At 37.5% G+C, this 23,643-nt stretch overlaps 1 protein-coding gene and 1 pseudogene across 5 annotated transcripts in view; one reads left to right on the top strand and one right to left on the bottom strand.

Moving 5' to 3' along the window:
• The window catches only part of PRORP (protein only RNase P catalytic subunit), a 165,496-nt gene that overhangs the window by 98,440 nt on the left and 43,413 nt on the right, over nucleotides 1–23,643 (bottom strand). For all 5 annotated transcript variants that reach the window (XM_074393352.1, XM_074393353.1, XM_003924208.3 and 2 more), the window contains one exon: nucleotides 7,318–7,425. In XM_074393352.1, coding sequence (XP_074249453.1) covers nucleotides 7,318–7,425 — 108 coding nt within the window. The remainder of the gene's footprint in view (nucleotides 1–7,317; nucleotides 7,426–23,643) is intronic.
• Nucleotides 14,510–15,193, top strand: LOC120363936 (ribosomal protein uL30-like; annotated as a pseudogene).

Genomic DNA, 23,643 nt, shown 5'->3' with positions numbered 1-23,643 from the left:
TCCAGGTTCATACAATTCTCCTGCCTCAGCCTCCCAAGTAGCTGGGATTAAAAGAGTGCACCACCACACCTGGCTAATTTTTGTATTTTTAGTAGAGACAGGTTTCGCCATGTTGGCCAGGCTGGTCTCACTCCTGACCTCAGGTGATCCACCTGCCACAGTTTCCCAAAGTGCTGAGATTACAGGCATAATTCTTGATTATATTTGCAATAGTACTTTATAGTTCTTGTCTACTAACTCAAGCATCAATTATAACACACACTAAGACTTCAGAAAAATTAAAATGTAAAAAAGATTCATTTGAAAACTGAGAAAATAAAATACATTCACAACTAGAACTTGCTTTTTTTAGTTCCTTAATCTCTATCACCCTTAAGCTGTAGGCTCTGAGATCAAGATATGTGATAATGGGCTGGGTGCTGTGGCTCACGCCTGTAATCCCAGCACTTTTGGGAGGCCAGGTGGGCAGATGATGAGGTCAGGAGTTCAAGAACAGCCTGGCCAATATAGTGAAGCTCCATCTCTACTAAAATACAAAAACTAGCCAGGTGTGGTGGCGTGTGCCGGTAATCCCAGCTACTCAGGAGGCTGAGGCAGGAGAATCACCTGAACCTGGGAGGCAGAGGTTACAGTGAGCCAAGATCACGCCACTGCACTCCAGCCTGGGTGGCAGAGTGAGACTGTCTCAAAAAAAAAAAAAAAAAAAAAAAGTGTGGTAATGGTGCTACTTCTTAAATAATCAATGTAAAAAGTTATTTTCTCATTAATAAGCTTACAGAGAATAATACCAGATATATAATCAACCATTAATGTAAAAGGATTGAGAAAAATGTGCAATTATACAGAGCGTTTATAGGAAGAACACCGATAACATGTACATTCTTCCACAGGAAAAAAATCTGGAAATTCTTCAAAGATGGAAAACACTTAAGACTCATACAACTTAGAATTACTAAGTTTTCCTTTTTGTACACTTATAGGTAACTGTATTGAGAGAAAGATAAGGAAGACAGAAGAGACAATGAAGAATATTCCCTTTCTGGAACTATTTCATTAAAGTTTGTCCCACAATTTAAAAAAAAAATCTGTTTAACCTAAAAAATGGGGAAAATAACATCCAGCCCTTTCCACTTAGTGGACGCACAGCATAGATGAGTGGTTGAAACAATCATGTAATAAGCAACCTTAAAGAAATGTGTTATATTGGCTGTGTGTGGTGGCGCACACCGGTAATCCTAGCACTTTGGGAGGCCGAGGCAGGCGGATCACGAGGTTAGGAGATCGAGACCATCCTGGCCAACATGGTGAAATCCCATCTCTACTAAAATACAAGAAATTAGCTGGGCCTAGGGGCACATGCCCGTAATCCCAGCTGCTTGGGATGGGAAACTGAGGCAGGGGAATCACTTGAACCCGGGAGACGGAGATTGCAGTGAGTGGAGATCACACCACTGCATTCCAGCATGGTGACAGAGTAAAGAAAATGTGTTATATTAGGCACCATTATACACTGTTGGTGGTAGTATAAATTACTACAACCATTTTGGAAAGCAATTTGGCAATATATAGTGATATCTTTAAAAATATACATGCCCTTTGACTAAAGAGTCCTGTTTCTGAAAATCTATTCCAAAGACATCATATGAAACATGCACAAAGGTTGTCCTCCAAGTATTACTTACCATAGTGAATGGAAAGCCTCATTTGTCTAACAACAGGGAAATGATTTAAAAATTATTCTAAGGGCCGGGCGCGGTTGCTCAAGCCTGTAATCCCAGCACTTTGGGAGGCCGAGGCGGGTGGATCACAAGGTCAAGAGATCGAGACCATCCTGGTCAACGTGGTGAAACTCCGTCTCTACTAAAAATACAAAAAATTAGCTAGGCATGGTGGCGCATGCCTGTGATCCCAGCTACTCAGGAGGCTGAGGCAGGAGAATTGCCTGAACCCAGGAGGCAGAGGTTGCGGTGAGCCGAGATCGCGCCATTGCATTCCAGCCTGGGTAACAAGAGTGAAACTCCGTCTCAAAAGAAAAAAAAAAAAAAAAAAAAATTATTCTATATCCACAAGACACAGAGTATTATAAAATTATTTTATTTTGTAATTTTTCTCTTTATTGTTTTGGTACTACTGAGATGAAATGAATACATTTATAAAGTTATTTTAAAATATTTACCAAAAATACTTTTTAACTTTTTTATTTTCCTGATATTTTTTAAATTTTAAAGTAATATATACTCATGGTAAAAGACAATTCAAAAAATGTAAACAAAAACCAGAAATCCTCTCAATCTCTTATACAGTATTCGATACCGAACTCCCAAAGGTAACTATACTGTTAAATTTTGTGGGTGTGTGTATGTTAAGCTTCTAGAATTTTTTTGTGGCATACACATACAAACTTATCTAACAAACATTTTTCTATAGATGGGTAATTTTTTGCTTTGTTTTTAATAGAAGCAGACCAATTCTAAGCATATTGTTATTCATTTTGCTGCTTACACTTATATTCTGACTAATGTTCTATATTAGCACATAAAGGTTTACCTTATTCACAAAAATGGATATTTAAATAAGTATCAGGCTTTAGATTGATAGGTATTAAGGTTTAGATTTTTCGGCTTACCAATAATGCAATAATTAACATATTTGAATATATAACTTTATGTACTAGTGTTACTATGTCAGTTCCTACAAGTAGAATTTCAACATTTTAGATACTGAAAGTTATAGCCAAATCATCCACCAAAAATACTGCATTGATATCATCCTCCCTACCTCTTCAAACTATTCTTAACACTAAATGTTACCAACTTTTAAATCTCTGCCAATCTGGAAGATAAATATTTTAATCTGTATATCTATAATTATGAATAAAGTTAAACCACTCTTCCACTGCATGGTTCATCTTTTTCTTTTCTTTTCTTTTTTTTGAGACAGAGTCTTGCTCTGTCACCCAGGTTGGAGTGCAACAGCACAATGTAGGCTTACTGCAACCTCCACCTCCCAGGTTCAAGCAATTCTCTTGACTCAGCTTCCCACATAGCTGGGATTACAGGAGTCCACCACCATGCCTGGCTAATTTTTGTATTTTTAGTAGAGACGGGGTTTCACCACATTGGCCAGGCTGGTCTTGAACTCCTGACCTCAGCCAATCTGCCCGCCTTGGCCTCCCAAAGTGCTGGGATTACAGGCGTGAGCTACCATACCCGGCCAGTTCATTTTTCTTATAGGCTTATAAGAGTCCTGATACAGTCAGGAAATTTACTCTTTGTCACATGTTGTAAGCTTTTTTTTATTTTTGATATGAGTCTTGCTCTGTCAACGAGGCTGGAGTGCAGTGGCACAATCTTGGCTCACTACAAACTCTGCCTCCTGGTTCAAGCGATTCTCCTGCCACAGCCTCCCGAGTAGCTGGAACTACAGGCATGTGCCACCACGTCCAGCTAATTTTTTTGTATTTTTAGTAGATCTTGGATTTCGCTACGTTACCCAGGCTAGTCTCAAACTCCTGACCTCAGGCAATCTGCCCACCTTGGCCTTTCAAAGTGCTGGGATTACAGTCATAAGCTACTGCCCCGCCAACATTTTTCCATTTGTTGTCTTTTAAGAGTGATTATGTTTTTTAAATTTAGTTTAGTTTAGTTTTTTACTGTCTAGAGAATTTCTCTATTCTTCCCATTAGGGCTGTTCAATTTTCTGTAGGCTTTTAAACTTACCTGGAGCTGAGACGAAAATAAATTAAAAAGAAAAAAAAAATTTTTATGTAGGCTTCAAAGGTCCTTCCCATTTCAAATATAAAAATAATACAGATGTATTTTACTACTTTGATCATTATATTTTTGCTAAGAGTTTTCAACAACTGTAAATTAAAATGTAGATACATCATTATTTACTCAGCTGGAGTTCAATTACATAAAATATAGAAAAAACTACTATTATAGAAGGAAACAAGTATTGACAGTGACTGCAGCTGAATGGTAGAATTATATAGTTTTCTGTGCTTTCCAAATTTTCTACATTGAACATACTTTCATAATCAGAAGAAAATAAACTTCCTTAAATTCATCATACTTAAATATTTTTCTTACGTTTTTTACAGTACTGGCTTCAATTATCAGTCAATTATTATTTGAGTACCTGATCCAGCCTGAGTCTCTACAGGAAAAAATGTTAATGAGTCAGATAAGGATCTGTTGAAAACAAGAATTACAGCTCCATTTGGGAAGTTCGTATCAACAGTAATCACAATAATAGTTACATTAATATCTTTTAAGTACTAACTATGCAAGATATTAAAACTCAGTAATTTATCACAACACTTTTATAATATGAATACAATTATATCCCCATTTTACAGACTAGGAAACTAAGGCAAAGAAAGATGAAATAACTTTCTCAAGTCATGCAAACTAATAAGTAGCAGAGCCAGAATTGGAACTCAAAGGATCTTGTTCCAGAATCCTCATTCCCAATTTCTTAAACTAAAGTGCTATTTAAAGGGTGAACAGAAGAAATGGGAAGCTACTTCTGACAGCCTAGAAAGTGTTCAAGTCAAGAATGAGACTAAGCCAAAAAGGACTTGTAAGTAGATTTGTCAGGAAAAAAAAAAAATGAGTTTTTAGGAAATATGATATGCCCTGATTTCTTTTTACAAATCTCTAGCTTCAAATGGAAGCTTTTTCCTCTTTTCTTATTTAGGTAACATCTCTAAGCAGATCTCTGAGCTGTTTCTCAACTATAATACCAGTGTACAGCCACAAGATAAGAATGCTCTAAAGAGCTGGGTAATAACAAATACCTGTCAAATAACTATTGCTAACATTAAGGTTTTTTAAAAGTAAAAACTAAAGACTGGGCGAGGTGGCTCATGCCTCTAACCCCAGCACTTTGGGAGGGTGAGGTGAGCGGATCACTTGAGGTCAGGAGTTCAAGACCAGCCTGGCCAACATGGTGAAACCCCATCTCTACTAAAAATATAAAAATTAGCTGGGCATGGTGGCACACGCCTATAATTATAGCTACTCTGGAGGCTGAAGCACGAGAATCGCTTGAACCCAGGAGGCACAGGTTGCAGTGAGCTGAGATCACACCTCTCTGCATGCCAGCCTGGGTGACAGAGGGAGACTCTATTAAGGCTGGGCATGGTGACTCATGCCTGTAATCCTAGCACTTTGGGAGACTGAGGTCAGGATCACCTGCGGTCAGGAGTACAAAACCAGCCTGGACAACATGGTAAAACCCCATCTCTACTAAAAATACAAGAATTAGCTGGGCATGGTGGTGGGCACCTATAATCCCAGCTACTTGGAGGCTGAGGCAGGAGAATTGCTTGAAACCAGGAGGTGGAGGTTGCAGTTAGCTGAGATCACACCATTGCACACCAGCCTGGGAGACAAGAGTGAAACTTCGTCTCAAAAAATTAGTAAATAATTAATTAAAAACATACATACTTGACCATAAGAATGTAGGCAAAAGCATAAATGAAAGGCATATGCTGGGCATGGTGGCTTACACCTGTAATCCCAGCACTTTGGGAGGCCAAGGCGGGCAAATCACCTGAGGGCAGGAGTTCGAAACCAGCCTGACCAACATGGAGAAACCCAATCTCAACTAAAATTACAGAATTAGCCTGGCATGGTGGCGCATGCCTGTAATCCCAGCTACTCGGCAGTCTGAGGCAGGAGAATTGCTTGAACCTAGGAGGCGGAGGTTGTGGTAAGCCAAGATCGCGCCACTGCACTCCAGCCTGGACAAAAAGAGTGAAACTCTGTCTCAAAAAAACAAAAAGAAAAGAAAAAGAAAAGAAAAGAAGAAAGGCATATAAAGAAGTTTCTGTAAATCAAATTTGTCTTTTGTATTTGTAAGCTTCTCTGAGTATCAATGGCCAAACTGAACTAGTAATATCTCTGAGAAAAAAGCTTTTACGGTGGCAGCAATTTTTTTTTTTTTTTTTTTGAGACGGAGTTTCACTCTTGTTGCCCAGGCTGGAGTGCAGTGGTGTGATCTTGGCTCACTGCAACCTTCACCTCCCAGGTTCAAGCGATTCTGGTGCCTCAGCTTCCCGAGTAGCTGGGATTACAGGCATGCACCATCATGCCCAGCTAAATTTTCTATTTTTAGTAGAGATGGAGGGTTTCATTATGTTGGCCAGGCTGGTCTCTAACTCCTGACCTTAGGTGATCACCTTGACCTCCCAAAGTGCTGGGATTACGGGTGTGAGCCACTGTGCCTGGCCCGTAGCTAATTTTTTTTTTTTTTTTTGAGACAGAATCTTGCTCTGTCACCCAGGCTAGAGTGCAGTGGCACGATCTCAGTTCACTGTGATCTCCACTTCCCAGGTTCAAGCAATTCTCCTGCCTCAGCCTCTCAAGTAGCTGGGATTACAGGTATGTGCCACCATACCTAGCTAATTTTTATATTTTTAGTAGAGACGGGGTTTCACCATGTTGGCTAGGCTGGTCTCGAATTCCTGACCTCAGGTGATCCACCTGCCTTGGCCTCCCAAAGTGCTAGGATTACAGACATGAGCCACTGTGCCTGGCTGGTGGCAGCAATTATTAAAACACAGTTTAATTACAGATGAATGGCTAGAGATTGCCATTGGTAATGATAACAGCCACAAGTCTGAAACCCAGGAGCTCTCTACAATCTAATTTTGATGTTGACTGTTTTCTATAGATTTACTATACACACTCTGGTTTCTCTTCAGCCGTATAAATATTTTCCCTTTTACAAAATTGGCCTGAGTTTTTGAAATCTACAAAATAGAGATTAAAATAACTGTTAATTGCTGCTATGAAAAATGACATTCTATTAGAAACCAGGAGGGCATTTATGAATTGATAAATGGTTACCATATAGGAAAAAAACTGCTTAGATTAATTTTTGAACACACCATGTTTGAAAAAAACAAATGTGGGTAATGAGTGATTACTATCTCTTGATATTGTATATTGATAATTTTGAAATATAAGGTTATGACCCACAGGGAAATGACAGAATGACCCCAAAGAGAAAGGAGAGACTCAGGAGAAGGTTAGCTAAAGGTTGCACAAAAAGGAAAAATCTGGCCCTGTATTATAGTCTTTCTTTTAATTCCTCACTTTCAATCTCTTTCTCGCAGCCTTGAGGAGTGACTTATTTGTGATGTAAACAGTAAATCTTAGGGGAGCAAGCATTGGTCATTGTGGCACCCTGAGGACCTTAGTTTTAGAGGAAGAAAAACTGATGAGCTAAGAGCCCCAAAAAGGATCATAAATGGGGACAATAAATATTTCTAGAGATGTGGAATAACAAAGTAAAACTTATACTTACAAGTTTAGATTCACGAGCTTTAGGAAACATTTTGGCAACATTGAGGCCGTCAATGACAATATCAAAAGGAGGACAAGATTTTACAAAGTTCTCAAATCTCTTAAGTTCCTAAAAAAGAAAAGTCAGACAAACATTAATAAGAACTTAGTAAGGACTTTATTATAAACACACTGCAATGACTTCTATTGTTTTGATATTTCAAAATATTCATCCCTTAAAAATACACACACACACAGATATTCTCAAAATGAAACCTGAAAAAGCCAGTCTAGTGGATGCAACTGTATACAATTATCTAACGCATTTTTTTTTTTTTTTTTAAGAAGGGGTTTCACCATGTTGGTCAGGCTGGTCGTGAACTCTCGACCTCAGGTAATCCACCCGCCTCGGCCTCCAAAGTGCTTGGATTATAGGCGTGAGCCACTACGCCGGCCTATCTAATGCATTTTATAATCTCAAGGTGCTTTACACTTCACAAAGCATTTTCTTTTTTTTTTTTTTTTTGAGACAGAGTTTCGCTCTTGTTACCCAGGCTGGAGTGCAATGGCACAATCTCGGCTCACCGCAACCTCTGCCTCCTGGGTTCAGGCAATTCTCCTGCCTCAGCCTGCCGAGTAGCTGGGACTACAGGCGTGCGCCATCATGCCCAGCTAATTTTTGTATTTTTAGTAGAGACGAGGTTTCACCATGTTGACCAGAATGGTCTCGATCTCTTGACCTTGTGATCTACCTGCCTCAGCCTCCCAAAGTGCTGGGATTACAGGCGTGAGCCACCGCGCCTGGCCTTCACAAAGCACTTTCATATGTAATTTCATTTGATCCACAGCTGGCAATGTTAGGAAACATTGCCAAAATACTTCCTAAATGTTTTCTAAACTAGCCCACGTGATAGTAATGATCAGAATGAATTGTTCAAAATCTCTAAGTCCTGTTCTGTAAGCCAAGGAGAAGTGAACCTTAGATATGCCACTCTTACCGGCGCGACTGTGCTCAAAGAACAAGGCTCTAAAATGTGTAGGTCCTCTTTTGTCACTAACAGGCTTTTATTTACTTGGCTGTTTTGGATAGGTAAAGATTTAATGAATATTTGCTGAGCACCTACTATATGCCTAGCAGTTTACCAAAGAGAAAAACAAAACAAAAAACCCTAACTTAATGGAGCTTAGTGGGAGGATGCACAAAATAAACCAAGTAAATAAGTAAATAATATTAAATGTGAGAATGCTACGGGAAAAAAAAGTATGGCAGGGAGATCCACCTCTGGTAATGATGGAACAGTTTATATTGGATTATTAGATAATAATACAAATTCTAGATAAATACCCAACATTTTTGAAGGTACCAAAGAATGAGCAAAAGAAGGCAGAAACTGGAGGGGACATGACATTTGAAAGGTTTGGTAGTTTTAAAATCTGTCTGAAAATTAATTGACACTCCTTTCTCAAAAGGTGGTGTCTAATACCCTATGCTTAATTATGGGCTCTCCTTTGTGACTTCCTCAAAGAACAGCATGTGGCAGAAGTGACATAATGGGATTTCTGAGGGTAGAAAATAAAAGATAATACAGCTTTCATCTGACTCTCACTCTCAGGATGCTTGCTCTTGGAAACCAGCATCCTGAGAATGCCCAAGTAGAGGTCACATGTAAGTGTTTCACCTGACAGTCCAGTGGAGTCCCAGCCAACAGCCAGCTAGCATTGATCCCCACATTGATGAGACCGAGGGGGATTTCAAGATGACCCCTAACCCTATTGGATTATAATAATAGAGGATTCAAGCAAGAACCATCAACTGAGTCTCATTAACCCCTAAAACCATAATAATAATAATAATAATAAATAATTATGGTTTTTAATGCCATTATATTTGGGGGGAAAAAAGGAAAGAAAATAAGAAAATTATACAAGGTAACATTTGCCTAGGTCAGAGGGCACTCTCCAGACAGTATGGCCAGCAGGAACAGCTGGAAATGAAGCAGAAAGCTGCAGAACTTACTGATTTGATGAAACAGAAGACAGAGTTTGGGGGCAACCAGAGGTTGGAAAATGACAGGGTTTTATCCTAAAATGGATAAAACCACAAAATTTGCATATAAATCTGCCAAAATCCTTGGGTAAAACATGATCTGTACATGCTTGGAGAAGATTCCAAGGAGTCCAGCAAAAAAGCAATAGCCGAAAGACTTAAAAGACCTAAGCAGAGATTGCAGCTGCTACCCATTACAAGGAAAACAGAGTTTAGAGTCTAAGTCTCAAGAAGTTTAACAGCCTGCTAAATTAGCAAAAAAATCAATAATTTCCAGGGAACATAAATAATCTCTAAAGCCTCTGCAATGTGTCATTCACAATGTCTGATACACAATTCAAAATTAATAAACATAAAAAGAAATACAAAAATGTAATTCATAGTCAAAAAAAAAAAAAAAAAAAAAGAGGAGTCAAAAGAAACCAATCCAGGCCAGGCACAGTGGCTCAAGCCTGTAATCCCAGCACTTTGGGAGGCTAAGATAGACAGATTACTTGATGTCAGGAGTTTGAGACCAGCCTGGCCAACATGGTGAAACCTCATCTCTACTAAAAATACAAAAATTAGTCAGGCATGGTGGTGCACACCTGTAATCCCAGCTACTCAGGAGGCTAAGGTAAGAGAATCACTTGATCTCAGGAAGTGAAGGTTGCAGTGAGCCAAGATTACACCACTGCACTCCAGCCTGGGCAACAGACATTAACTCCATCTCCAAAAAAAAAAAGAAACCAATCCAAGGTCTAGATGCTTGAATTAGCAGACAAGAACTATAAAGTAACTGTTTCAAATATAATCAAAAATTACGCCTATAATCCCAGCACTTTGGGCTGCAGAGGTGGGTGGATCACCTGAGGTCAGGAGTTCGAGACTAGCCTGGCCAACATGATGAAACCCTGCCTCCACTAAAAATACAAAATTTAGCCAGGCGTGGTGGCATGCACCTGTAATCCCAGCTACTTGGGAGGCTGAGGTTGCAGTGAGCCAACATTGTACCACTGCACTCTAGCCTGGGCAACAGAGTAAAACTCCATCTCAAAAAAAAAAAAAAAAAAAAAAGGCAAAGAGAACTAAGGGGTAAATATAGTCATAACGAATGCAAAGAAAAAGAACAAAATGAACACTATAGAACCAAAAAGCACAAACGTTAAATAAAATGTTCACAGGATGGATTTAACAGCCAATTGGAGACGGCAGAAGAAACAGTCAATGAATACGAAAGAGCAACAAAAAATCATATAATTTGATGAAAACAAAAGGATGAATTGGGTCTCAGTAACCTGTGGTACAATATCAAACAGATCAACATGTGTATTTACAATCTAGAAGGAAAGGATAGAAAGGACAGAGTAGTAAAAAGTATTTGAATGGCCAAAACATCCCCAAATTTCATGAAATACATAACTAACCTAAGAAGCAGAGCAAACTCAAAGCAGAATAAACACAAAGAAAACCACAAGTAAAACTATAACTAGGCACATCTAGTAAAACAGATGAAAATCAAAAATAGAAGAATCTAAAAGCAGTCAGAAAAAAAGGATACATTGCATAAAAAGGAATAATGATACAAATGACAGTTTAGTTCTCATCAGACACAATGGGGCCAGAGGACATCTTTAAAAGGACGACAGACAACAAATAAAATAACAACAAAAACTGCTTTCAATCCAGAATTAGATATCTAGTAAAAATATCCTTCAAAAATTGAGGCAAAAAAAAATTAAGGTGAAATAAAGACATATTCAGGTAAATGAAAATAGAGAACTTATCACCAGCTAGCCTGCAAAACAAGAAATGCTGAAGCTGGCCAGTGCCATGGCTCATGCCTGTAATCCCAACATTTTGAGAGGCCCAGGTAGGAGGATCACTTCAGGTCAGGAATTCAAGACCAGCCTTGGCAACATAGCAAGATACTGTCTAGACAAAAAAGAAAGAAAGAAAGATAGACAGAGGCAGTGGCTCACGCCTATAATCCCAGAACTTTGGGAGACTGAGGTGGGAGGATCATCTGAGGTTGAGAGTTCGAGACCAGCCTGACCAACATGGAGAAACCCTGTCTCTACTAAAAACATGAAATTAGCTGGGCATGGTGGCGCATGCCTGTAATCCCAGCTTCTTGGGAGGATGAGGCAGGAGAATTGCTTGAACCCAAGAGGCAGAAGTTGTGGTGAGCTAAGATCACACCACTGCACTCCAGCATAGGCAACAAGAGTGAAACTCTGTCTCATAAATAAACAAATGACATACAACTACTTAAAGCAAAAATTATCATAGCACTACATTATGGGGCTTAAAACATAATACAGATATAACATATGTTTTAAGCTATAATAAAACAATAGCACAAAGACCAGGAAGTGGTAAATAGAATTCTACTGCTATATCGTTCTTGTATCTCATGTGTTTTGGTTCAATATAAACTCTAAGTAGACTGAATTAAGTTAAGGATTTAGATTGTAAAGCCAAATCATACATTTAAAAAATAACAGAGCTCTGTAGGCCAAAGTTAATAAAAATTTTAAAAAGTTAAAAAAAATAATGTAAAAAGGTATAAAGGCCAATAGAAGAATTAAATGAAAAATCAAAATAAATTGGATTAACCCAAAAGGAGACATGAAAGGAGAAACAGAAGAACAAAAAACAGATGGGACAAATAGAAGACAAAGAGCAAATAAAATGTTTAAATCCACACTTACAAAAAATGCTATCTATAATAAATGTACTTATCTTTAATACAGAATAAGTGGGAAGTAAAAAGTAGGGGAAAATACGTATCTTGCATCAGTAAGCTTAAGAAACTTGGAATGATGACACTAATGTTAGACAAAATAGACTTGAAGAAAAGGAGTACTATAAAAAATAATAAAAGGGACACTTCATAATGATGACAGAATCAATATATCAAAGTCATATCATAAATAAGAATAGAGCTCCAAGATGTGGATGAAGCAAAAGCTGACAGAACAAAGGAGGAATAGGTACATCTATAATTATAGATGGAGATTTCAACACCCTTCTCTGCAATCAATTATGATTGAACAAGTAGATAAAAATCAGTGAGGACTTAGAAGACAAATCCATACTATATCGCAGGATACTATGCCCAGCAATAGCAGACTACATATTCCTTTTCAAGCACACATTGAACATCTACCAAGACAGACCACAAGCAAGGCCACTGATATGGTTTGGCTTTGTGCCCCCACCCAAGTCTCACCTTGAATTGTAATCCCCAGGTGTTGAAGGAGCAACCTGGTAAAAAGTGATTAGACCATGGGGGCAGTTTCCTCCATGCTGTTCTGGTGATAGTCAGTGAATTCTCATGAGATCTGAAGGTTTTATAAATGGTAGATTTTCCTGTGCTCTCACATGCTGTCTTGCCTGCTGCCATGTAAGACATGCCTGCTTCCCCTTCTGCCCTCATTGTAAGTTTCCTAAGGCCTCCCCAGCCATGCAGAACCTTGAATCAATTAAACCTCTTTGCTTTGTAAATTTACCCAGGCCTGGGCAGTTCTTTATAGCAGTGTGAGAACAGACTAACCATAAAATCAGTTTCAATACATTTCAAAATACTGAGATCTTAAAGAGTATATTTGCTGATACACACACACACACACACACACTTAAACAAAAAACCTATAACAGTAAAATATATATAAAATATCTATAAAAGCCCCAAATATTGCCAAACACACTTGTCAATAACCCAAGGGTCAAAAAAAATTACAAAGGGAATTAGGAAATATTTTGAACTAGGTGATAATAAAAATTACATATCAAAATTCATGAGATGCAATATGCTAATACTTAGCAGGAAATATATAGCTTTAAACACTTATATAAAAAGAAGAAGGTTTATAAAACACTGACCTAAGTTTTCAACTTAAAAGGTTAGAAAAGGAAGAACAAATTAAACTTCAAAGAAATCAGAATAACAATAAGCAGAAATCAGAGAAATGGAAAAAGCTAGTAAGGCAAAATTTGAAAAAAATTAATGAATCTCAATCCCTATTTCACAGCACACACAAAAGTTATTTCTAACTAGATCATTAACTTAAAAGCCAAAACTATGAAAATTCTAGAAGAAAACAGGAGAATTCTTAGCAACATCACAGAATAGGTGAAAATTTCTTGGGCAATACATAAAGTCACCACTAATATTCACATGGGAGGCCCTTGATATAATGCCCTTGAGAAGGTTACAACATAATTTTTGTAACATTCTTGCCAAAAATGCCAACCTGATCTTATCATAAGGAAATATCAGATAAGCCCAAATTGAGAGACATGTTATAAAAGAATAGGCCTATGCTTTACTATTTTTTTTTAAGTTGAGGTCCAAGAAAGACAAAGAAAACTGAGATAAAAAGAAACATGACAACTAAATCCAATATGTGGTCATAGTTTGGATCCATAGGAAGGAAAAGCTTGTTTGTTAAGGACATTATTGGGACAAGTGACAAAACCTGAGTATCAACTTTCGATCAGATAATCTTATTATATCAATGTTGCAAAGATGAATAACTCCCTTTGGTCTAATAACTACTATAAAATACTCAACATCATTAGTCTTTAAGAAAATGCACTTAGAACCATAGCAAGATATCATTATATACCCATTAGAATGGCTGAAATTAAAAAGATTGACTCATAACAAGTGTGAGGACCAACTGGAACTTCCAAACATTGTTGGCGGGAATGAAGGATGGAACAACCACTTTGGAAAATAATTCAGCAATTTCTTATAAAGTTAAGCATATATTTATCATATAACTGAGCAATCCCATTTATGAGTATTCACAGAAGAAATATTAAAACACACATCCGGCTGGGCATGGTAGCTCTCTCCTGTAATCCTAGTACTTTGGGAGGCCAAGGCGGGTGGATCACCTGAGGTTGGGAGTTCAAGATCATCCTGGCCAGTGTGGTGAAACCCCGTCTTAAAAACAAATAAATAATAAATTAAAAAACACACATCCACACAAAGACTTACATGTGAACGTTAACAGTGGCTTGATTCCTAATTGCCAAAAACGGAAAACAATTAAGTGTCTATTAACTAATGAATGAATGGGGAAAAACTGTAGTGTTAAAGCCAGTTTCTTTAATACTCCCTTTCTTCTTATCCTTAGAAAATGTTATCTGGATCAGTAGCTGCTACACCGGAACGATGGCGGAGCAAGAGCAAAGAAAAATCCCTTTGGTTTCAGAAAATCTCCTGAAAAAGAGGAAGGCTTATCAAGCCCTCAAAGCCACTCAGGCAAAGCAGGCACTTTTGGTAAAGAAGGAGCAGAGGAAAGGAAAAGGGCCCAGGTTTAAGCGATTGGAATCATTCCTGCATGATTCCTGGCGGCAGACACGTGACAAGGTGTGTGTCAGACAACTGGAAGTGAAGCCTCACGCCTTGGGATTGCCAGATAAACATTTTTTGGCCTTTGTTGTACACATTGAAAGGACTGATGGTGTGAGTTTACTGGTGCAGAGAACCATTGCAAGACTTCGCCTAAAGAAAATTTTTAGTGGTGTCTTTGTAAAAGTCACTCCCCAGAACCTAAAAAGACTTATGTGACCTGGGGATTTCCAAGCCAGGGTCAAGAATAAGACCATCCCTCTGACAGACAACACTGTGATTGAGGAGCACCTGGGGAAGTCTGGTGTCATTTGCTTGGAAGACCTCATTCATGAAATTGCCTTCCCGGGGAAGCATTTCCATGAGATCTCATGGTTCTTGCACCCTTTCCACCTCTCAGTGGCCCGTCATGCTACCAAAAATAGAGTGGGCTTCCTCAAGGAGATGGGCACACCTGGCTATCGGGGTGAATGCATCAATCAGCTCATCCGCCAGCTGAACTAGAACCAGGTGAGGCAGGGCTGAGAACTGCTCTTGGACTGTGGGTGGGCCATGCCTTGCCACTTTTAAAAGTTCTTTTGCATTTACTAGTTATTAAGAGTAACCTTGAGATTGGGAGGAAAGAGGAGGCGGGTACAAGTAGTTGGAGACTTGGGAGCAATGAATATCTGATTAGGATGTAGGGCTATGCATAGCCTAGCAGTTATAGGCTTAAAAATGTCAAGTAACTAAAAACTGCATTGCTGTAGTCATTTAGATGGAAATGAGGAAAGAATATTAATAACTGACTGCAAAAGGGACTTGAAGATGTGAATCATCTATTTTGCTGAAGAAATCTTAACTGTTTTTGAAATTACATTTTATTCCTGTTGTATTTACTCTAGGTGCCAAACTGCAATAAATTTTTATCAATGAAGTAGAAAAGGAAAAAAAGAAAATGTTATCTGGTGTCTGCTGTACATGGATATAGTTAATGTGAAGATCACTGCTTTTTATGTAAAGTTTTGAGTATGCATTATTGTATTCCTCTTATTTCTTCTTAGTTACTAGAGTGAGACATTAAGTGAGAAAGGTCTTTTTGAAATTGGTATTAAAGCAATTGGCTTTCATCACAGTAGGTGTGGAAAAACAGGGGAATACCGGCTATTTTGGTCAGAAGCACTGCTCTTAACATCAGAACAACAATAAAAAATGCATCTCTGTATCTAATTACTTTGTATGCATTCTTTAAACCATAGAAGCCAAATAGATCCTAAATAAGAACATTAACATCATTGCCTTAATGTAGCTAGGGGAAAATGAAGCCACATGGCTAAAAAGTATCATTGTAACCTAACAACTAACATGGTGGCTATTTTAAATTGGCAACAGTACTGTAAACTAAAGAGAGGTGAAGTTTGGGAGAGTTCTCCTAACCGAATGACCAATGATAATCAATGGTATTTTATTGAGACAAACTATCTTAGCACATTTCTTCAGCTTTTGAGACAGAAAGAGTAGAGGTGACTCAAAGTAAAGCAGAAAAAATACTTTAACTCAATTTTAGAAACAAGTGCTGTATTAAACAGAAAAAACAGTGATGGTCTCCTTATCACACATCAAACATCTCTCAAGCAAGTTTCCTTTACCACTTAATCCAGGTGGTCCATTAGCTGTTTTCTTCTATCCTAATTAAATAAATAACCTTCAAGGCAGGAGAGTTAGGAGAATACAGCATTTCTGAACACTTTATTATCTAAAGAGAAGTGTTATGAGCAGATAAAGGGACTGAAAGTATGACAAGACAAGTATATCCCACCAAGGAATAGTCTTTCAGATGCTGTTCAGAGGAGAACTATAAACCATATCTGGCTCAATAAGAGAGAGTGGGAAAATGCCCATCTCCATGCAGCTTACCTTCACTAGATAAACTGGATTAATATCCTGATGAGTCTAGATCCAAAAAGTGGAAACTGCCAGTATCCGACGGGACAATGAACGGGTTAAGTACACTCTGCCCATCTGCCTAATGGTATATGCTGAGCATTCATGGATCTCTTTTCATTCAAGGATAATTCAATAGGGTGAAAAAGTCTATCATAGGCCAATGAAAAATACAGCAACATAATTCAGAAAGGAGCATGTTCTGAAACTCAAATACAAGTTAGAAGACCTCTGCCTGGATCCCTCAAAGAAGAGGACAAACTCAGTTGCATTTATGAAGAAACACCAATACGCTTTAAGGAGAGAACAGCAAGAGATGCAAAGAGATCTGGCAAAAATAAAATAAAAATGAAAAAAAAAAAAAAAAAAAAAGAAAACAAACCAAAATGCAACAGCAGAATTTATGCCTTAAAAGCAGTAAAGATTAGAACTAACATACTAGAACATGGATTTTGTTAAATGCAGCACAAATTTTGAGAAATTCTACTTCCGTGCAAAAGAAAAGAAGAAAAAGAATGTTGAGAGAAAGAACATAATAGAAGGAACAGAGAAAAGAGATCCAACTTTTAAGCCTCAAAAGGGTGTTCCCAAGGAATAAATCAAAACAAAAAAAAGAATAATCATTTTTTAAAAACTAAAACTTCCCCAAGATTAAAAATATCTACGTTTTGGGCCAGGTACAGTGGCTCATACCTGTAATCCCAGCACTTCGGGAGGAGTTCGAGACCAGCCTGGCCAACCATGGTGAAACCTTGTCTCTATTAAAAAATACAAAAATTAACAAGGTATGGTGGTGTGCACCTGTAATCCCGGGTACTCAGGAGGCTGAGACAGGAGAATTGCTTGAACCCGGGAGGTAGAGGTTGCAATGAGCCAAGATCATGCCACTTCACTCCAGCCTGGGCAACAAAGCAAGACTTTACCTCCAAAAAAACAAAAAACAAAAAAAACTTACATTTTAAAGGACACATGTCAGGAGATTCAGGGAAACAATGAAAAAAATCACCTAATCATCTCCCCACAAAAATTTTTAATTGTGACGTTGAAGAAAAAAAATCCTACATACTTCCAAGTCAAATAAATAATACCATAAACTTATATAGTGCTTTCCATATGCCACGTAGATCACAAAGCCATTAAGAAACAAAAATCCTAAGTGCTTTACATATACTAATTCTCTTATTGCTCTAACAATGACATGAGGTATTCCCACTTAACAGATTAGGAGAATAAAGCACAGAGAAGTTAAGCAGATCATCTGACTAGTAAATGGTGGACTTGGGGTTCAAAATCCGGAAGTTCATTCTCTTGTTTTACTATCCCTCAGAGCAACAAAAGTCAAGCTGGATCCCAGCCATTCAGGAGACTGAGGCAGGAAGATTGCCAGAGCCCAGGAGTTTCAGATCAGCCTGGGCAACATAGTTAAGACCCCATCTCAAAAATAAGAAATTCAAGCTAGAAAGCCAAGCCCAAAAGCCAGAAGACAACAAAATAACTATGTTTAAGGATCATGGAGTAATTTACACATGGGGCCTAAACCTCTTGGTACATGCACTGTAATAGTATTTCCTTTTTCCTATACAGTACATTTTAATAGTGTGGCCTGTATTCTTAAGCAAGGCATGCCAATCAAGACTACTGCCCCTCCCTGCAAGATACCTGCAATCAATGGGAGACAAACTTTGCAAATGTCCTCCATGAGTTTTTTGGCTGAGAAATCCTACTTTCTTTCATGTGGTCTCCCTAATTTAAGGAGACACATCATTCCCACTTTCCTACTCCCTCCCAAAAAGAGACTAATAAGGACTGATGGAATTTCACCTGGATATATCTAATGAAGTATTTTCCTTATTTTTATTGATTTTGGAATTTCAACTTTTATTTTAGATACGGGGGGAACATGTGCAGGTTTGTTACATGGGCATACTGTACCCAGGTAGTGAACTTAGTACCCAATAGGTGGCTTTTCAACCCATACCCCACCCCCTCTAGCAGTCTGCAGCATTTGTTGTTACCATGTTTATGTCCATATATGCTCAATGTTTGGCTTCCATTTATAAGTAAGAACATGCAGTATTTGCTTTTCTCTTCCTTCATTAATTTGCTTTAGGATTATGGCCTCCAGCTCCATCCATGTTGCTGCAAAGGACATGACATTGTTTTTTTATGGTTGCATAGTATTCCATGGTGTATAGTGCCACATTTTCTTTATCCAATCCATCACTGATTGGCACTAGGCTGATTCCATGTCTTTGCTATTTTTAGTAGTAAAACAATGTACATACAAGGGGATGTGTCTTTTTGTTATAATCATCTATTTCCCTTGGGTATATACCCAGCAGTGGGATTGCTAGATTAAATGGTAGCTCTGTTTGAACTTATTTGAGAAATTTCCAAGCTGCTTTCCACAGTGGCTGAACTAATTTAGATTACCATCAACAGTGTATAAGCATTCCCTTTTCTCTGCAGCCTCATACTGGTACAAAAACAGACATATAGACCAATGGAACAGAACAGAAAACTCAGAAATAAAGCTGCACACTCATACACACCTGCTTTTTGACAAGGCCAACAAAAACAACCAATGGGTAAAGGACTTCTAACTTAATAAATGGTGCTGGGATAACTGGCTAGTTATATGTAGCAGAATGAAACTGGATCCTTACCTTTTACCACATGTCAAAATTAACACTTCCACTCAAGACGGATTAAAAATTTAAATGTAAGCCCTCAAACTATAAAAATCCTAGAAGAAAACCTAGGAACTACCCTTCTTGACATCAGCCTTGGCAAATAATTTTTGGTTAAGTCCTCAAAGGCAATTGCAACAAAAACAAAAATTGATAAAAGAGACCTAATTAATCAATTAAAGATCTTCTGTATAGCAAAATAAACTGTTAACAAAGTAAATGGACAACTTACAGAACAGGAGAAAATATTTACAAACTGCATCTAACAAAGGTCTAATATCCAGAATGTATAAGAAACTTAATTTAACAAGCAAAAAACAACCTCATTAAAAAATAGACAAAAGACATGAACAGACACTTCTCAAAAGAGCCATACGAGTGGCTAATAAACATATGAAAAAATGCTGAATATCACTAGTTATCAGAGAAATGCAAATTAAAACCACAATGAGATGTCATCTCACACTAGTCAGAATGGCTATGATTAAAACATCAAATAATAAGGTGTTTTTTAACTGCAGGTCACAACCCCTTACTACGTCATGAGATCAATTTAATATGGTTGCAACCAGCATTTTTGGGGGAAATAAAAAGAACCAAAATAGAACGCAACAAATATAGCAAGAGTACATAATTTTGTATGTGTAAAAACTTTTTTCATTTATAAATGTGTTATTACATAAAATGTATATTGTACCTGTGTTGTGTTCAAAAGCATTTAAAAGCCACTGGTAATAGGACTCTGTCACATATATAAAACATGATTTTGCCCCAGGGAACATTACTAATACATTTTATCATAGGCCTATAATATTTACTTCTGGTAAGTCTATTAAAGAAAGTGCCAGAACCCAAGCTATAAAGATTAGCTCTAATAGATATTGGATATATCATAAAACTACAATAATCAAAATAGTATCATACTGTTAGGTATCCAGATTAGTGAAGCAGAACAGTAAGTCCAAAAAGAGACCTAAATGTTTATACGAAGAATTTGGTATATGCTAAAAGTAGCATCCTGCTTTATCCCTGGTGGGGTAAAATATGGGTTGTTAAACAAATAATGTTGACACAACTGGCTAATTAGCTGGGGAGGAAATTAAGTTGGAACTTACCTCATATGAGAAAAAATTCTAAATGGATCAAAAATTTAGAGGAAAAACAACAAAAGTATAGGGAGCAAAAGGAAGTTTTTTGTTTCTGTTTGTTGACTTTTCTTTTTTCTTTTTTTTTTTTTCTTGAGACAGAGTCTGGCTCTGTTGCCCAGGCTGGAGTGCAATGGCCCGATCTCAGCTCACTGCAACCTCCACCTCCCAGCTTCAAGCGATTCTGCTGTCTCAGTCTCGTAAGTAGTTGGGATTACAGGCTCACGCCACAACGCCCAGCTAATTTTTGTATTTTTTAGTAGAGACACGGTTTCACCATGTTGGTCATGCTGGTGACCATGTTGTGTTTGTTAGTTTTTCAATAACTTTGCAGGCCAGGTGTGGTGGCTCATGCCTGTAAGCCTGGCCAAGATGGTGAGGCTTTTAGTCTCTACTAAAAATACAAAAATTAGCCAGGCATGGTAGCTGGTACCTGTAATCCCAGCTACTCAGGAGGCTGAGGCAGAGAACTGCTTGAACCCAGGAGGCAGAGGTTGCAGTGAGCTGAGATTTCACCACTGCACGCCAGCCTAGGTGACAGAGCGAGACTCTCTCAAAAGAAATAAAACAAGTAAATAAAATTAAATAAATAAATAAAAAGTAAAAAAAATAAACTTTGCAAGGGAAAAGGTCTTTCTAGATATGAAATAAAAATAAAAAAATAACCTTGCAAGGGAAAAGGTCTTTCTAGATATGAAACCTAGAAGCCATAAAAGGAAAGTCTGATAAATTCAAATACTTTTAAATATACATGGAGAAAAAAAAACTTGAGTAATGCCTCAAAAATTGTAATTCAAATCACAGATAATTTTTCAAATAAAGAGCTCCTAAAATAAATAAGAAAACAACAACTCAAAAAATGGACAAGACAGAAGCAAATAGTTTACAGATAATAAACCTAAGTGACTCTTAAACTTATGAAAAGATGCTCCACCACACTCCAAGAAAATAGTAAATTTATCTTATACTGCAATTTTATTTTTTACTTCATATAGGAAAAGATCAAAATGTTTGACAACACACTGAATCTTATGGGTGTGGAGAAAGAATTCTTATATTTTCCTGATCAGAGTACAAACTGATAAAATTTCCATGAAGGCCAATTGAAATTAGTATGTCTCCACTGTGCTAGCAATTCAATTTGTGGAAATCTATCTTACATCTATATTAGAATATGTGAGAAATCACAAATGTGTAAGGTGATTCACTGTGGTAATTTTGTAATAGTAAAAGATTTGAAACAACTTAAATACTGAAAGAAGACTCAATGAATAATTAAAGTACAGTCATTCCATACAGCTAGAAAGAAGAAAAAAGAGAAGAGGAAGAGGAGAAAGGAGAAAGAAAATAATCTATTTTTTAATCTTGAAATATAAAATGATAGCCCACTATCAACTACATGAAGGACTGAAAACATTTCCCTAAAAAATTCTCAATCATGTAGAATCATGAACTAAAGATGCATGCTCCCTAGCAGTTAGGTATTATTTCCAAGTATTAGAATTACAGATAGAACAGAAGTTACTTACAAGTATAAAGTTATTTCTTCAATCTTATCTGAGCCTTGGAGAAATAGATCTAACTCAGGTAAAGATGGTTTAGAAATTAAACTTCTAGATAGAATCAGCTATATTATTTTTATTCCCACTCTCCTTCATTTTCATACCATATTCTGACAGATTTATAGAGAATAGCTAAAAGAAAGGGCAAAGGGCAATATACTTTTAATTATGAAATCTTACTCCCAAATTAGATAGAAACAAATCAGGCCAAAAAATAAAATATTAAAAAAAAGGCAATAACACAGCCTGAATCCTACAAACCCCAAAATGCTATTAACTACTTAAAAAAAAAAATCTGCTTTCTTTCAAGGAGTTTGTCCATGCTTACACACCCTGGAAATCCCCTCTGCTTCACAAGTAACCCAAAATCTGCTCTAAAGCACCAACACAGTGCCAAACTTCCCTTCTTCCTCGGAAGGAAATGTTTAGAAAATTTAAGCCCCCTCACTGGTCAAGTCACTTCACTTTTCTGAGCCTTATGTTCCTCAGGAATAAAGTGGGGCTCTTAACACATACTTCGAAGGGCTATTATTCTAAGGAATCAATAAAATTAAATGATACAATCATAAAAAGTCTATACTGTAAAAGCCCCTATAAGTGCTTTAGGTAAATAATAATACCACAAGTTTTACCAACAGTTTTTCAACATTTATAATTCTTTGGATTTTAATATTAAATACCAGAAAAATAACTTTTCCTGCTTCCTGTTCCTGACTGAGAAATGGGCTCCTGTCTTCACATGGCAGTAGAGTAGATGAATCCCTATAAGAACCCATAACCTAACTGCTTCCACATTGAGAAAAATATACCTACATTTCAGTTGTTCCCAGAGATTCTGATTCAAGGGCCAAAAAGACCATTTAGATTGACTCTTTCAAAGGGCACTAGACTGAGGTAAGATCCATCCCTTTGTAGTATGTATGTATGCATGGTTCATAAATCAAGTTTCTCAGCTGAGGCTTGCCTGTAGTGCATCCTTAAGGATTGCTTTATGCTTTACAATGTGCATAGGTCTTCTGATTAACCTTAAAACAATCCTGTGAGAAAACTGAGATGTAGACAGAAAGACTAAATTAATAACAATAAAAAAATACAGAATCTTTATTTCTAATTCCCAGTTTACTAATGACTTCATTGAGTTGAATGGGCTATTTCCTTTCTTTATAAAGCAGAAACAATTTATCAGTTGTTTGCAAAAGCCATCAAGTTTTCAATGTTTCCACAGAAATGAAGCAGAATTTACTACCATCTATAGTCAATTCCATTGCTAATTAAAAAAAAAAAGAAAATAGAGGCTGAGCGTGGTGGCTCATACCCGTAATCCCAACACTTTGGGAGGCCGAGGAGTGGGGGTGGGGGTGGGGCGGATTACAAGGTCAGGAGTTCGAGACCAGCCTGACCAACATGGTGAAAAAATATAATAATTAGCTGGGCATAGTGGCGGGCACCTGTAATCCCAGATACTTGGGAGGCTGTGACAGGAGAATCACTTGAACCCAGGAGATGGACATTGCAGTGAGCTGATATCGTGCCATTGCACTCCAGCCAGGATGACGGAGCAAGACTCCATCTCGAAAAAAAAAAAAAAAATAGTTTGGGTTATTTTTGTCCTCTTTTGGTGGAAAAAACAATGA

This window comes from Saimiri boliviensis, chromosome 2 (assembly GCF_048565385.1).
Source record: "Saimiri boliviensis isolate mSaiBol1 chromosome 2, mSaiBol1.pri, whole genome shotgun sequence".
Classification (NCBI taxonomy): Eukaryota; Metazoa; Chordata; class Mammalia; order Primates; family Cebidae; genus Saimiri; species Saimiri boliviensis.
This window is presented reverse-complemented; position numbering and strand designations above follow the sequence as displayed.